This window comes from Macaca thibetana, chromosome 8, assembly GCF_024542745.1.
Source record: "Macaca thibetana thibetana isolate TM-01 chromosome 8, ASM2454274v1, whole genome shotgun sequence".
In the NCBI taxonomy this organism is placed as follows: domain Eukaryota; kingdom Metazoa; phylum Chordata; class Mammalia; order Primates; family Cercopithecidae; genus Macaca; species Macaca thibetana.
The window spans coordinates 139,164,810-139,181,052 of NC_065585.1; the positions used below are offsets into that span (position 1 = coordinate 139,164,810).

Genomic DNA, 16,243 nt, shown 5'->3' on the forward strand with positions numbered 1-16,243 from the left:
AAACACAAAGCCAGAAATAATGCAATAAATATGCCAGACATAGTGTTGGTCTAATGCATTTATACTATTCACACATCATTATTTTATAAAGAAGAAAATTACCATATAGGCTTTGCTACCAGAGCCACCTTTTGGAAGAATGTGAGTATACAATGTTGTGATGATTACCACGATGAAGTTATTTTGTAAGACTTTTATCAAAGTGCTGAATGAAAAAAACGTCTACTGGCCTGTAGAAAAGCAAAAAAAAAAAAAAAAAAAAAAAAAAAAAGGATAATTAATCATAAAATACTTTACTTCCACTATTCAAACTACAGTATTATTAAACAGAAGAGCATTATAATGTTGGCCATTGCTGAGATTATATTTTAAATTGGGTTATATTATTTTGAGGTAATGAAATAGAATAAACGCATTAGACCAACACTAATGATGGGTAATGTTTTTTCTCTTGCTCTAAGCCAAATCCCGGAGTTAGTTGTCCTCCTTTCTCTATGTAGCACACGCTCTAGTAATTTTGTTTAAGGACACCCCAGTGAGCTGTACAAGATGCTGTGTAGATGTCTAAGTTTACTGATCCAATGAACTTCACCTGAACTATCAGTTTGCTATTACTAATTTTATTTGCATTACCCCATTTCTTTTTAATCTAACAAAATAACAGCTTGCTTCAACAAGGAATTTGTATTCTCATGTGATGATGAGGTTATTGTCAGGAAAAAGAAATTTACTTTACAAAATAATTTGACTCATAAGTAAGTCCCCCCACCCTTCAACTAATTAGAGAAGTTTGTGTTTAAGTAATTCTGCAACAACAACCATTCATTTAAGAATGATGGCAAGTATCTATTTTTATGGATAAAAATAAACAACCTCCTAATTTTTTCTAGTCAGTAGATAAACCAAAAAATGTGATTGTCATTAAGTGGACACTAAAATAAAATTAACTTGAAAGACAACTTTAATGCAAAAACTTGCATAAGAAACTCAACAATAAATTAATTTCCCCATTAAGATTGAGTGACCCAACCCTAGCATACACACAAAGAATGAGAGAAAATACATAAAATTGTGTACCTGATAAGTTCTTGTATCCAGAATATACAAAGAATTCTTATGGCTGAAAAATACAGAGGCAAATAACCTAAATAAGAAATTGACAAAAGATTTGAATAGATATGTCTCTAAAGACATGCAAATGGCAATAAGCCCATGAAAATATGTTGATTATAATCATTATTAGGGAAATGCAAATCAAAACCACACTGGGATACCACTTCACGTCCACAAGGATGATTGTGATCTGAAAGCCAAATAGCAAAGGGTGGCAAGGAGGCAGAGGAACTGGAACTGTCGTGCTTTGCTGGGGAAACACGAAATGATACAGCTGCTCTGGAAAACACTCTGGCAGTTCATCAAACAGTTGTTACTGTAAGCTCCAGCAATTCCACTCCTACATGTGTAGCTGAAAGAACTGAAAATATATGTCACACAAAACTTGTACATGAATCTTAGAGCAGCATTATTTGTAATAACCCAAATGTGCATACAACTAAAATGTCTATCAATGGATGAATGGATAAACAATATGTAGTATAGCCACACAATGGAATATTAGCACTGAAGAAGAATAAAGTATTGATGAATGCTACAACAGGGATGGACCTTGAAACATCATGCTAAATGAAGGAGGCCAGATAAAAAAGGCCAAATAGTGTATGAATCCATTACAGGAAATGTCCATAACAGGCAAATCCATAGAGATGGGACATTGATTAGTGGTTGTCTAGGGCTAAAGGTTGCGATGAAGGTGGAGGAAGAATAAAGCTAAGAGATACTGAGATTCTTTTGGAAGGACACCAGTCTTCTAAGTGAGACCGTGGTGATGATTGCACCACCCTATGAATACACTGAGAAAGCCTTGGATTGTGTGTTCAGCTTAAGTGGATGAATTATATAGGACAGTCACGCATCACATAAGACATTTTGGTCAACAAAAGATCTCATATACACCAGTGACCACGTAAGATTCTAAAGAACCTGAAAAATTCCTAACACCTGGTGACACCATGGCTGCCATAATGTCATAGTGCACGGCGTTACTCACGTAGGAACCACTGGCTGTACCTATAGCCTAGGTGTGCAGTAGGCAACACCATCTAGGTGTGTGAGTGCACTCTGAGGCTGCAAAATGGCCTCACGAAGCATTTCTCAGAATGTATCCCCCACATGAAGTGTTGTGTGACTGGATGTGCATTTGTTTCAAGAATGAGCTTTAGAAAATTGAATGACCTAGCTTATCACCCTCCTTCTTCAGTAAAAAAATGTAAATTTATAATACCTAAATACTGTGTTTGATTTATCACCATAGTAGCAGCAGCAACAGTTGCACAACAGTGGTGGAACCAATAATAACACGTGGAAGGAGGGCGATGAGAGAGGATGAAGGAAAGGGGAAAACAGGGAGCGGGAGGAGGAGGGAAAGGAGGGTAGCAGAGGGATCACACACGCTGTCCATGTGTTATTGTAAAGACCCTTGTAGGATAATGGTTGAATGAAATTGCAGTGCCTCTTTAGAGAGCAATTAAGTAGGATGTAGCAACACTAAAAGGCACAAATTCTGTTCGTCAATAATTCTACTTCTGAAGATTTGTCCTATATAATGTAGACTCCTGCTAATGCATAGATAGAGGCAAAAGATTTCATTGCAGCATTATAGAAGATACTAGAAATACCCTAAATGTCCCTGGACAGTAGACTGGCTAAATAAATGTTGTTATGTCTAATCAGTAGAATACTACACACCTTAAAAAATTAAATCTGATTCAAATATGCCAATGGAAGAGCCTCAGAAATATACTGTTAAGGTTAAAAAGCCACATATGCAACATGCAAATAATATTACCAATTATAAAAATGAGGAAAGAGAAAAATAATCACATATATTAAGAGTACATTGTTGGAAGGACAATTTTTTAAACCCTCAACTCTAAAGAGGAACTGCCTTGTAGGGCAAGGAATGATTATTTTAATTTTCCTTTATATTATTTGTTTTCATATCCCTTTATGCCATCTTAATTAGCACCATGTGTGTATATTAACCTTCAAATTATTAAAACAAGGGTAAGTAACTGAAATTAACCAGGAGCTGCAGACATGTAATAATCTCACAGTACGTTTGGTTATGTAATTCACAAACATCTTCTTATGTGGTGTTCTTTGTTTTCATGTGAGGTGTCTTGGGACATGTAGATTTCCCAGCATTTTATTATTTGAATTTTGATATCTATTATGGATAAAAGTGTGTAGCTTTGTTTTCAGATAAAAGAAAGTAACTATGGTTAATGTAAGTAGAATACACATTTATAAGAATGAGACAGAGAGTCCCAGAATTACAGAAACTTGGAGATCAATGTATGGCAACATAATGGAAACTAAAACATATTTGGGTGCTGAAATGCTATAAAGACAAAACTTTTTTTAAAATTTTGCAAATATATATTGAGCACATACTGTATTCTAGCTTTTGTTGCAGGTTCTGAGGATTCAAGAGGAAAGCTAACCAAACCAAACCAAACCAAACCAAACCAAACAAAAACCCTGGCTTCAGGAGGCTTCTATTTTTGTGACTCTGAGTCCGAGTGAACATTCCCTCTGTGCCAGGCATTGTTGTAAGCCCTTGAGATGTACTAACATATGATTTTCACAACCAACCCATGAAGTTGGTGCCATCTGAGTTAGGGCACCACTGCTCTCTGTTGGACAGCACCACCCCTGGTCACCGGACATCACTGCTGCCACCACTGCTGCTGCTGGGACCACCCTCAATGTGCGCGCACACACACACACACACTTACGTTGTCCCCAGGGTTCTAGAACCCCTTCACCCATGGAACAAATTTTAAACCATCACAGAATGTTTTGCATCCCTCACTTCCAATACAGTGCCTGGGGTGGGAACATCCAGTTGGCCTCACTCACTGCACATCCATAACCTGGGTGCTCAGATTGCAAGAGAGCAGATGTCTGGCATTTTCCTTTTGCATGATGATGGGACAAATCTCAAAAAGATATGTAGTTGTAAAAAGCCAACATTATTCCGAAATATGTTCCTATTGGATGTTAATATTGTAGGCAGTCATAATCCTACATCGATTGAAGCAAATGGCAAATAATGTCATTTGAAAGTTTTTATATGAAAATTAAAGAATGTTGATACAAATAGTGATTTAAAGATTTTTAATATTTGATTGATTTTTTGCATTTCTGGTTTATATAACAATAAATAAAGCAACATCTCTTTGAATTTGACATTTTATAAATTCTGGAAATATGAAAACCAGATCAGCTTCTTCTTAACAATTCTGCTATATTGAGATGACGCCAATCATAATTCATTGCACACCTGCATTAAGTGACTCCATGCAATTAGACCAAATCCATCTCAAAATTGTATTTTGTTAGTACACTCTTCAAGAACTTGTTTTCTTCTTTGGCAACAGTTGCTTAATAAATATTTGTGGATTTGAATTTTTAATGCTTTCCTCTCAGTACCATGCAATGAGACACTCCATAGTCGTGTATTATAGAATGGATGATTCTATCACCTTCATGATACATGAAGTATTTACATTTGCCTTCCTTTCTAATGGATAAAAGGTATATTTTAGGCCGGGCGCAGTGGCTTAGGCCTGTAATCCCAGAACTTTTGGAGGCCGAGGTGGGCGGATCATTTGAAGTCAGGAGTTCGAGACTAGTCTGGCCAACATCATGAAACCCTATCTCTACTAAAAATACAAAAAATAGCCAGGCATGGTGGCGGGCACCTGTCATCCCAGCTACTTGGAAGGCTGAGGCAGGAGAATCACTTGAACCTTGGAGGCGGAGGTTGCAATGAGCTGAGATGGCTCCACTGCACTCCAGCCTGGGCGACAGGGTGAGCCTCTGTCTCAAAAAAAAAAAAAAAAGAAAAAATAATTAATTAATTTAAAAAGTTGTATTTTAGCATTATTTTGTGTCTTCATGGAAACTTGCATTGTGACATTGAACTATATTTTTTTTTGAGTATTTCTAAATTCTGATGTGAATTTCAGAATCTACCTAAAATAAAGGCGGATCAGATAGCACCATCCTATTCACATATGAAGAATGCAATCCATTTGTATGCATAACTGGGATATTTACATAATTTCAATGACATATTTTGCTGAGTCTGGCCTTAAGACAGAAACAAACAGCAAATATTACTGACCTCTGAATATAGAAAACATATATAAATGTTTTCAGTTAGTTTTTGTGAAAATACCTATAACTATAAACAAAAGTCAGGATGTAAAGTGACCCTTTTGCCTTTCTCACATTTTAAATGTTGGGACTCTTTCGTAGTATTCTCCATGATTAGTAGGAAATAGTTTTTTGTCTTGGTCACTAAGTGGATATTAAAATCTTTAGAAAAGAATATCAGTTGGTTTCCTGTGAAATGGTAACTCCGTCTGCTTCTTGTAGAGTTCATATCCATTTATAAAATGTATCATACTTATTTCTTCAAGCAGAGTACAGTAACAACAAATTGAATATTTCCTTTATCTTCCAGATCCCTTAAACCCAGATCAAGACTCTTCGAATCATTACCACGGCACCAGCAGTGGCTCTGTGGCGGCTGCCATTCTGGTTCCTTTCTTTGCTCTAATTTTATCAGGGTTTGCATTTTACCTCTATAAACACAGGTACTGCAGAAACACCATCTATTTGAGAATGTTGTGAGTGTAAACTATGGGTTTAAGTAATGGGCATGGTCTCGTGCTCACATGCACACGTATTTTATATTACTATGCAATGTTCTTTTTTTTTGTAATCAGCTTTTATTTTGAGTTCTGGGGTACATGTGCAGGATGTGCAGGTTTATTACCTAGGGAAACGTAAGCCATGGTGGTTTGCTGCACAGATCAGCCCGTCCCTCAGGTATTAAGCCCAACGCCCATCAGCTGTTCTTCTTGATGCTCTCCCTCCCCTCAACCCCCCACAGGCACCAATGTGTGTCGTCTCCCGATGTGTCCGTATGTTCTCATCGTTCAGCTCCCACTTACGAGTGAGAGCAGTGCACTTTCTTACACTAACAATGCTTATTTCTGAAGATTTTTTGTTGTCTTTTTTGTTGTTTTCTGCCCTACTTTTTAAGCAGGATACATCTAAGAAATAAGAGAATAAATGACTGAGTTGAGAAATAATTTTTTTCTTTCATGTTCAATTGAAAGATGAAATAAAGGATTCTATCTCTATATTCAGGCTCCATGGCCAGCCATGAGAACCTTTAGAAGGTATTTCAACCTTCCAGCAAAAGGATGAACAGAATGTTCTCTATGGCCACTTTCAACTCTGTGAATCTGTGATTGATAATTGTTTCACTGATTCCTTCCTTCAACAAATACAAATGTAGCTCTTTATATGCAGTAAGCAATATAGATGTTCCATCTCTTAAAAAACTGTTCGGAATATCCATTAATTTGCAAAACTCTACAAACTGCAAAATATCAAAACTTGGGGACAACCAGCTTTAGTGAACTAGATCCTTTCCTGGGGATGAATGTGGATGCCAAAAAAAAGGATTATTTTGGAGGAACTATAAACTCCTTGTACATTGTATCCATATATGGATAATACATTCCTGGAGGAATCTGGAAATGCCAAACTACTCAAAAATACTATTTGAAATGGTAGCATTAACTACAAATAATAAGGAGTAAATTATGATCCCCTGAAATAAAATTACGTAGGTTAAATAAATATCAGTATATAATACGGATATTTCACTTAATTCTGGTTAACAGAAAACAGAAAAACTGTCATGTTTTTTTTTAATAACTCATGAAATAGCCTCTTTAAATATGTGCTTTCTTGTAGTCACTTTTGAAGTACACAGTAGAGAGAATGTTGCTTCAAAGGTGTATTAGCCGCTTGTACCTATGTCTTCAGTTCCCTATGGCTGGTAATGTTCTTTCTTTAAGAATATGACTCAGTGAAAAAACATTTCAGATGATATTTACAAAATGAAAGATTGGCACATCTGTATTAATTTTTTGGAAGAAAAAATACCCAAAACACACAAGTCTGATGAGCCTTATCCTTGAATTTCTGCTCAGGACTAGTTTAAAATTTAGTAAATGTAGAAGGATATGCCACTACCTTATCCAATAAGATGCCATAATTAGAGGGGCTTCTCTTCTTAAAGGGATATGCACTAAAAATGTATCTTCTTTCAAAGGTTCCTCAGGGTCATATAATATCCTTATAGAGACACATACTGTAGGAACTTATAATTCCTACAAATTTATTTTTGTTTTTGATTGGCATCCACATTAACCCCAAGGAAAGGGTCAAGTCCATTAAAGCTGTTTTCCCTTAACTTGCCTGCAAAGATGCAAACCTTCATGTAAGTCTGGGATTGTCTTGGCCTTTAAAAAGATAACCCCACGTAATTATATATGCATATTTATACATAAATATGACTTCTGATTATATCTTAACTTTAAGACAATGTAGCATTGGGGGGTATATTCAAAATACACACCACTTTTAGTCATTAAACCTGAGCATCTTCCCTGTCGATGTTGAGTAGTTGGGTGTCTCCGTGAAGGCAGTGCCTTGGAAAGAGATCTCAGATTTCAGAGCCAGATATAAGGGAGACAGCACTTATTTCTATGTAAACTTGATGCCTCCTCTGGGCCAGTGGGGAATCTGTCGTCATCACACCTGCAGTCCCTCCCTTCCTGACACTGCACCAAGACCAGGAGGCTGCCCTGCATGTTGAATATGAAGGAAGCTCTTCCCTCTCACAGCTCTCAAGAGGGCGGCTATGAGGCCACTGTGACTTCTCAGTCTGTTGGGTCTTTTCATCCTCTACTTCTGTGCCATAGAAGCGAGGGATGGTGGAATTTTTGCAGAATCAAGGAAGTCCAGGGCTCAGTTGCCAGCAGCACATCAATTCATTTCCTTCAAGTTCTCACCACCTGGTCAGGAAAGCACCAAGCCTGTAGCACCCTCTACACTGGCTTCTGAGGCTCTGCAGACATAAATATTTCTTAATGAATTGGCTCTGTATTCCTCCAGAAAAACCCTGTTTCTGCTCATTTTTGAGTCTGTTGCTTGCATGTGGGGAATTGCTTCCTCAGAGCCCGAGGTCCTGACAGCCCTCTGCCAGGTGCAGCTGCACTCGTGCACGTCAGCATCCAGCTGCCGCCAGTTCCACTCTGGGGTTGCATTTCCCTAGACATGAAGGGACTGTGGCAGCTTGTGATCTGGACGATTGAGTGAACATTTTAGCCAGGTCTTCATTCACGAGGGGCTGGATTTGTTTGCTAACTATTGCTGCTGCTGGCGCATTTTCCAAGCGCAATGTCGACCTCTCCCACTCCAAGGGCAGTTACAAATTGCAGTTCTGCCGTTTTCTCAGGGCCATGCACTACTTACTTCTCTTTTTCTTAATGAGCATGTGTAACATAAGGAAATCTACTAGTAAATGACTCGGCAGAAGTTTCTTGACACCCGATGTCAAATGATGTTTTTGCGAGCATGTTTATGTCCATTAAATTTCTGTTTTTGCCACGTGGCACATTTTTCTTATCTGATTTCTTCTGGAATAAGGAAAGAATAAAAGGAGCCAGAGCCAGACCAGACATGATTCTGTCTTTGCCGTCTGAAAATCCTCTAATTCTCTATCATAGGTTGTATGTACGGGTTTTCTTTTAACCAGAAAATGTGATAATAGTTTAATAATGAGTATAGTTCCTTTTTTATAAACAGATTCATTTTTAACTCAACAGAGACAAAATAAAAAATAATGTTTTTGTGAATATTAGTAACGACAGTGAACTAAAAGCTTAAACTTGAAATTTAGCTTAATCATACAGCCCTAAAGGCTAGGCATATGCCCACAACCTTATTTTACAGAGTAGCAGAAAGTTTTGTGACTTAAACAAGGCCATACAACTTATCAGTGATAAACAGACATCCAAAACAAAACCAGTCAAATTCAGCCTTTAGGACCTTCCCAATTTCCCTGGGGCATTTGTAGGAAGCATAAATAAATCTTTGATCCCGGCTACCCAGGAGGCTGAGGTGGGGGGATCGCCTGAGCCCAAGAGGTCCAGGCTGAAGTGAGCTGTGGTCGTGCCACTGCACTCCAGCCTGGGCAACAGAGTGAGACCCTGTCTCAAAAAATGTTTATTTAATTTTTGAAATTGCTTCACTTTTTAAAACCCATTTTATATTCCCAGTCACCAATTTAAACAAATAAACTGACAGGTGCGCAGGTGTGGACGCCTTCCTTCTTTGCAAACGTCCTGGCTGTACTACTCCCTGCTCTGTAGACATTGTCTCCTGCACCCAGTCCCGGCTGCTAAATCTCCAACTGAAACCAGGATTCTAATGATTTGTTTTCTGTTTTCCTTAGAACGAGACCAAAAGTTCAATACAATGGCTATGCTGGGCATGAAAACAGCAATGGACAAGCATCGTTTGAAAACCCCATGTATGATACAAACTTAAAACCCACAGAAGCCAAGGCTGTGAGGTTTGACACAACTCTGAACACAGTCTGTACAGTGGTATAGCCCTCAGTGCCCCAACAGGACTGATTCATAGCCATACCTCTGATGGACAAGCAGTGATTCCTTTGGTGCCATATACCACTCTCCCTTCCACTCTGGCTTTACTGCAGCGATCTTCAACCTTGTCTACTGGCATACGTGCAGCGGGGATCTCTACTGAAATGTGCCAGAGTCTTCTGCGGATCAAAGTACACCTGCGTTTTCATTCCGAAAGTGGGTTCTAAATGCCTGGCTGCACCTGTTTGACATCAAGGCACACTCCAGGAAGACTGCCACGTCACGCCGACACGTCGTACTCAATGCCTCAGACTTTCGTATTTCTGTGTTGCTGGGATGCCTTTCAATGCAATCTTCTGGGCTCGTGGATCTGTCCTTCGGGTGCGGTGACAAAATGGTAGCACCACAATATGTGTTCTCTTGTGCGTGTGTGTGTGTGTGTTTTTTTTTAACTCCCATGAACATGAATACTTTGAGAAAAATAAAATAATAAGCTTTCTGGAAGAAGACACCTTTCTGATAGAGGCACACACCTACAAAGGCTTCACTCTGTCCTTCCGAGACCTGGCAAGCTTTGAGGACCTCACAGCTCCCCTGTGTGTTCATCTCTAGGGATGTTTGCAAATTTCCCAATCAGCTGTTCTGTCGCAGAATGTTTGATGCACAATTTTTTGCACTAGTGTGTTATGAATGACTGCGTAAGATTCTGATAAAAAATAAATTATTTACACAGGGTTTATACACACTATCCATTGTATATAAGCATTCTTTCATATTATCAAGCTAACCATTCCACCATCAGCTTAGTTGGAGTGTTAGGGAAAAGTATTCCTAGATATGGCACAGATTTAAAAGGAAATACAGTATTGAAGAGATTTATTTTATTATTGCTTCAATTAGCTCCATTTATGTGTTGACTTCATTGAAGAGGTCCAATGAGAAAATAACAGAAGCCTCCTTATTTCCCAGGTTTTCCTCCTTTAGTACCATCCTCATCCAATTACTGTCTCTCCGATACTACTTAATAGCAGGGGGTTTGCAGAAATTTCTGTTTGCCATGTAAAACTGTGAATAGTAATTTATTTTAGATAGTTGTTGAACTTGTGAGTTTTAACTCACAATGCAGCCTTCCCTTTTGCAGTTTTTTTGTTTTCTGTTTTTTGGGGTTTTCTTTGTTTGTTTTCTTTGTCTTTTAGTGTGCCATCGATCTTTGATATTGCATTGAAGGACAATATACCACAGTAGCACCTTGAACTCAGTGAAAATTGTTCAGGATCAAAATACTAAGTGTTCTTTTAGAGGGAAGGAAAAAGTACACACACTGTCCTCTCACAATGATATATTTTATACATTCATTTGTTATTTGTTTCATGCTTTATAATTCCAGATGGAAAGGTAATTTCAGTGACTTTTCAGGTTTAAATTATATTACAGGTAAATGAAAAGTTATGGTACAAATAAAATCGGTATGATCCCCAGGGTGAATAAAAATCAAAACATGAAGTAGAAGATGTGACCATGAGGATGTTTATGTAACAAATTCAAAGTGAAGATCATGTTTATTTTTACTTGTTTGATAAAATATTTTTGAAATGATAATACTTATTTTATTATTTGATATTTCAGTACCTATCCAATTGTGGCAAATTTTCACATTTTAGATTGGCATTGGTAATAGAAATGTCAGAATGTTCAAATTGGCCTTCACGTTGTCGGAGTGAACACATTCACACCTAGCTTTAAGACTGATTTATCTGTCGGTCTACTGAAGGTTTCCATGTAGGACTTCAAATGTGAATAAAGGAAAAGCGGTCAGGAAAACAGGGCATTCTCTGGAGAGTCACGCGTTTTGATTTGGACATTTCCGTAGAGCTCGGCTCCCAGTGCTGTGTTCCTCAGTGGAAGGGGTCTCTGCTGTCTGGGGACTCACTGGCCTCTCCTAGGGACTCCTCTGTCTTGTGAACCCCACACTGTTGGATTCCGTATCATTACGCTGAATTCTCTGCACAGTTTTCCCTGGCCAGCCTACCCACATCCTTGGAGATTTGCTTTGCCAATGGGAATCCTTACCTTGCTGTTTCACAGTAGACTGCTGGACGAGGTCAGCGGGAGTCGTGCTCCTAACACACACACTGAACGAAACAAAGAGAAGACGGTTGAAAGTGTGAGGAGGCTCGTGTGCAAGGGAGAACAGGGTTACTATACATATTAGGTGTATATATATACATACATACATATATATATATTGTACATATCTAAGTTTGAGTCATTCAAACTAGGTGCAAAATGCTGACTTCAGAGTCTGAATTAATGTCTCTGTTCCCACATCCCTGACCTGCTCCCTGGTCAATGATGCTATGAAATCCTGAAATGACAGGACATACATACATACAAGAAACCACATATCAGATTAGATATGATTTTCCTTTGTGTGCAAAGTCAAACTGTCCTAGGGTTGCCAGTTCGAAGCATGTTATTTAAATGAAAAAAAAAAAAAATCAGTGGAATTCTCTTGTGAGAATTCTGCCTAGTTTCTTCCTAGGGTTGTGTGCAGTGTTGAACGGAGTCTCCACAAGGTGTTGGAGGATCTCGTTTTAGGGCAGTCAGGAGCTGTGCTTGCTGAGTTAGGTCTAGAAGACTCTTCCCTGAAGGCAACAGGAACACGCGTGAGGGACGCGACCACACGCTAACACAGGACATGTGCTTCAGAGCTGTTTAAAACTGCTGCTTGTTTTACACACACATCTTGCCTTTTTTCAGGCTAGCTGCAATAATTTTTTTCTTCTGTAAAATATTTTGTAAACAACAACAAAAAAGCTATTATAAAAAGGGGGAAAAAAAAAAGAACGCTGGCATTATGATCAGGAAAACCCATTGTCATCGCCGACCCTCCCTCCCGTCCCACCACACGCTGCTGTCACGACGTAGGTGCGAAAGACCTTTTTGTACAGAGATATATTTTTTATGAAGAATTTGTAAAATTATTAAATATGCTGTAATTTTTTGATTAATGTAGGTACATTGTTAAAAAATAAATGTTTTTACAATACAGAACTGTAATTTTCCCAATAATGTAAAATGTACCATCTCTAGCTGATTTTCAGTTCCAATCCTATTACACATGTATTAATATTAAAGTGGCCTGTTAAAATGAACAGTATCTTTTTTTGTCGAAAAAAATTATAAAGAGGGTGTAATATAGCCTGTGCAATGCCACCAATCTTTAAAGCAAATCAGAGTTCTAATTAAATATTTAATTTTAGATTTCTATTTTTGTGTGTGAATTTATTTTCGCTTTAATATGCGCACCTGAGTCCCTTGCAGGGGAAGGAAAGAGAGTCTTCATAATGAGCCTTTATGGTATTCAAAATGAAGCTCCATATTTTTCCCATGACATTCACATCGTCATGATTAATCAACAGCACATTTAGCAGGAACCATGAAACGCAGAATAGTAACGTTGAAGCTGACAGATTTCTTGATGGTTTGCATTAAAAACAGTAAGAACCCTCGGTTTCCTTCAAACCAAAACCTACGTTTTTTATGATTTCTTTTCAATTTGGGAGCTCTGTTTGTAAATGTTCACCACACTAAAAAAATGACATGAAAGAGAATTATAGACCTACTTAAGAGAGCATTCCAAATATCACAGTTAAAGAAGGCGCAAAAAATCATACAGCTTTTAAAATTCAGAACCAGCCGTCCCCCATTCATTTCTGGGCTGAGAGAAAACACAAGTCCTTGGTGGCCCATCATGCTGAATGTCTTACAGTTCAACAGAATGATACACTAATTTCTCCGAGAGTGAAGTTATTACAACATGAAAAACAACCGATACTTTTTTAAAAATAGCCCGACGGTGGCTTTGCACTGACCGAGTTTTGATGTCCAACTTGCAATCTGTATCTTGCTGGCCAGCAACTGCATTTAGGTGCCATTTATTGAGGAAATACCAAGTGCGAGACACTGCACTTGGTGACTCGCAGACGTTGCAAAACCCCGCCATCCAATCAAGTGTGTGTTACCACTTTCATCATTCAGGTGAAGAAGCAGAAAAATACATAAGTTAGTTGATTTACCCAATCACGCACAGATAGGCAGAGCTGATACTACAGGTCAGGTTTCTCTTGCTTCAACATTCTTATTTTTCAAGAAACCATCACATTATGAAATGCATCCAATATTCCCTTTCTTATGCAGTTATTGTTTTTTCTGAATTCTTCTGTTGTTCTACCTGTGAATCTTCTTTCACTTCATTGAGAAAATAACTACCAAACCTAAGAATTCAAAGGGAAATAAGTACTCTCATGAATTTTCACATTCCACAGAATGCTCATACATAATACACCCTCTTGAATTATTAACACATTGAGTTGAAGCTTCCTGGGGCAGCAAGAAAATAGAGATCCCACAATGTGTTCCACGCTACAGTTCTTTAAAATGATAAATAAAATCTGTCTTGCTCTGTGCCTTGGAGTGCTTTTCTAAAATTATGGGGGTCCTATAATTATTTGATGTACTAAAGGATGCAGAATAGGCGAGGGTGTTACCATCCATAGCATGGACATCCGTGGCTATTGAAACCCAGTTTGCGTCCTCTTCTCCTGTGGGAATGGCACCTGGACGTCCCCTGAGAGTCACTCCTCCCGATGACGATCAGCTTTAATGAGCATTGGTCACAATTCCTTGACTGTCCCCGACTGGGCGTGGGGGAAGCGCACTCCCGTGGTTGAGCTGGGGCTGTCTCCCAGGATTTGGGGCCTGACCTGCAGGGTCAGGTACATTTGGCTGAATTTACAACCTCAGGCCCTCAACCCACCCCCTGCCAGGAGGTCAATCTTTCATTCCACAGGGTCACTTGCATTCCCACGACCTGGTCACTGGGGTTTTCTCTTAATTCTGGGAACAACCCCATATCTTTTTTTTTTCCTTCAAGTTATCCAGGCTTAGTTACTGTTACTTGCAGTTAAGAACTAGACAAGCCATAATTACCACGTAGACTGAGAAAGAACCTCAGAGATTCACCCCGGCTCACAAAGCCTCTACGTGGCCAACAATTGGGGCTGCGCACTTCCAATCCACTTCCCTGAAAGTGTGAAACACCATCCTCAGCTCCGCTGTCTCCGAATGATATAATGACGAATTACTAGGCCTAAATGACAGTCACAACTGCTCAGACAGCTGATAGAGTTACTAACAGCCTCCTTTGCTGCATTTAATCAAAACCCTTCAGAGGGATGAATGTTTCCAGATGCATGCCCCAACCAGAGGGCCTGGAAGTCAGTGGCTTTCAACAAGCTTCATGTTCTTTAGGGGATGGCAGACACCCACTATTTGCTGCTTTTCACTACTAAAATACCTTGGGCTAAAGGATAGCAAGGATTGTTTTGCAATACTGCTCAGAAGACCTGTTGGTTTGCTTGCTTTAAGGTGTTATTCTTTTGCGGATATCACAGCAGCTTTTAGCTTATCACAGAATTTCTGAAGGGAAAGTGCAAGATGACTCACTTTCCTGGTTTTTTCAGGCTGTGTGGACGCCTTAGTCCATGGGATTATATATAAATGAAGTATTGAATGGGGGCTGGGCGTGCTGGCTCATAACTGTATTCCTAGCACTTTGCGAGGCTGAGGTGAGAGGATCGCTTGAGCCCAGGAGTTCAAGACCAGCCTGGGCAACACAGGGACACCCTGTTTCTGTAAAAAATGATAATAAATTAGGCAGCTGTGATGGCATGTGCAGTCGTGGTGGCATGCATCTGTTTTCCCAACATCTTAGGAGGCTGAAATGGGAGGATCTCTTGAGCATGGAGGTCAAGGATGCAGTGAGCTGAGATCTTGCCATTCCACTCCAACCTGAGTAACAGAGGGAGAACCTGCCTAAAAAATATATAAAAATGTACTTAACTGGAAAAGATAAGACTTATGCTAAGGGAATTACCTGATATTTCTTCCCACTATTAGTGTGCTCAATGATTTCTGAGCATTCAAAAGCCACCCTGCAACTGGAGGTCTGGGGCAGCCCAGGACAGGACTGCCCATCTGTATCAGGTCCTGGCTGTGTTGGAGGTGCCTTCCAAGCTTGGGGCATGGGGTGTAGCTCTGTTTTGGATGTTGTCATGATAGACTATGGTGTTCAATTCTGGTAACCTTCCTGTCCTGGCATCTCTAGGTCAATAAGCACAAACTTTTGGGTAAAGTTGGTGAATCTCAATTCTCTACAAAAGCATGGGTCAATCTATGCACATTTTGGACAAGTAAATTGGAGCTGCATGTATTAATACAGATAAATCCCCAAAACATGCATTTCACTTAAGCAAAACAAAGTTGGGGAAGAATGTGGACAGTATAGAGACAGTCTTGCTCTCGAACGCTTCTCATTGTTAGAATTTTCCCACCACATTCACACAGTTCAGCCCAAGGCTCCCCCTCAGCCCAGCACCCTGGGCAGACTCCTGCCTGAGGCACTGGGGCCCCCACAAGGTCGCCTGGTCTTTCGGTTCCGCACCTGCTCCAATTGTACTGATGAGGTGCTCCCTCTGGCCATCTGCAAGGGCTCTGGGACTTCATGGTTAACTTGACTGATGTCATTGATTCTGCTCCCATTACCTTTGGCCTCCAGAGTCACCTTTTCTTCTGTATGC

At 39.3% G+C, this 16,243-nt stretch overlaps 1 protein-coding gene and 1 long non-coding RNA gene across 2 annotated transcripts in view; one reads left to right on the forward strand and one right to left on the reverse strand.

Annotated features, from left to right (window-relative positions):
• The window catches only part of CSMD1 (CUB and Sushi multiple domains 1), a 2,043,790-nt gene extending 2,030,918 nt beyond the window's left edge, over positions 1 to 12,872 (forward strand). The window contains 2 exon segments of the mRNA XM_050802644.1: positions 5,594 to 5,726; positions 9,449 to 12,872. Coding sequence (XP_050658601.1) covers positions 5,594 to 5,726; positions 9,449 to 9,608 — 293 coding nt within the window. The 3' untranslated portion in view covers positions 9,609 to 12,872.
• On the reverse strand, positions 50 to 11,730 carry LOC126961859 (uncharacterized). Its single transcript, XR_007728447.1, has 3 exons — positions 11,673 to 11,730; positions 1,078 to 1,120; positions 50 to 230 (listed from the first exon to the last, which is right to left on the reverse strand). It is a non-coding gene; the product is annotated as an uncharacterized LOC126961859 (long non-coding RNA).
• Positions 12,873 to 16,243: the final 3,371 nt, after the last annotated feature.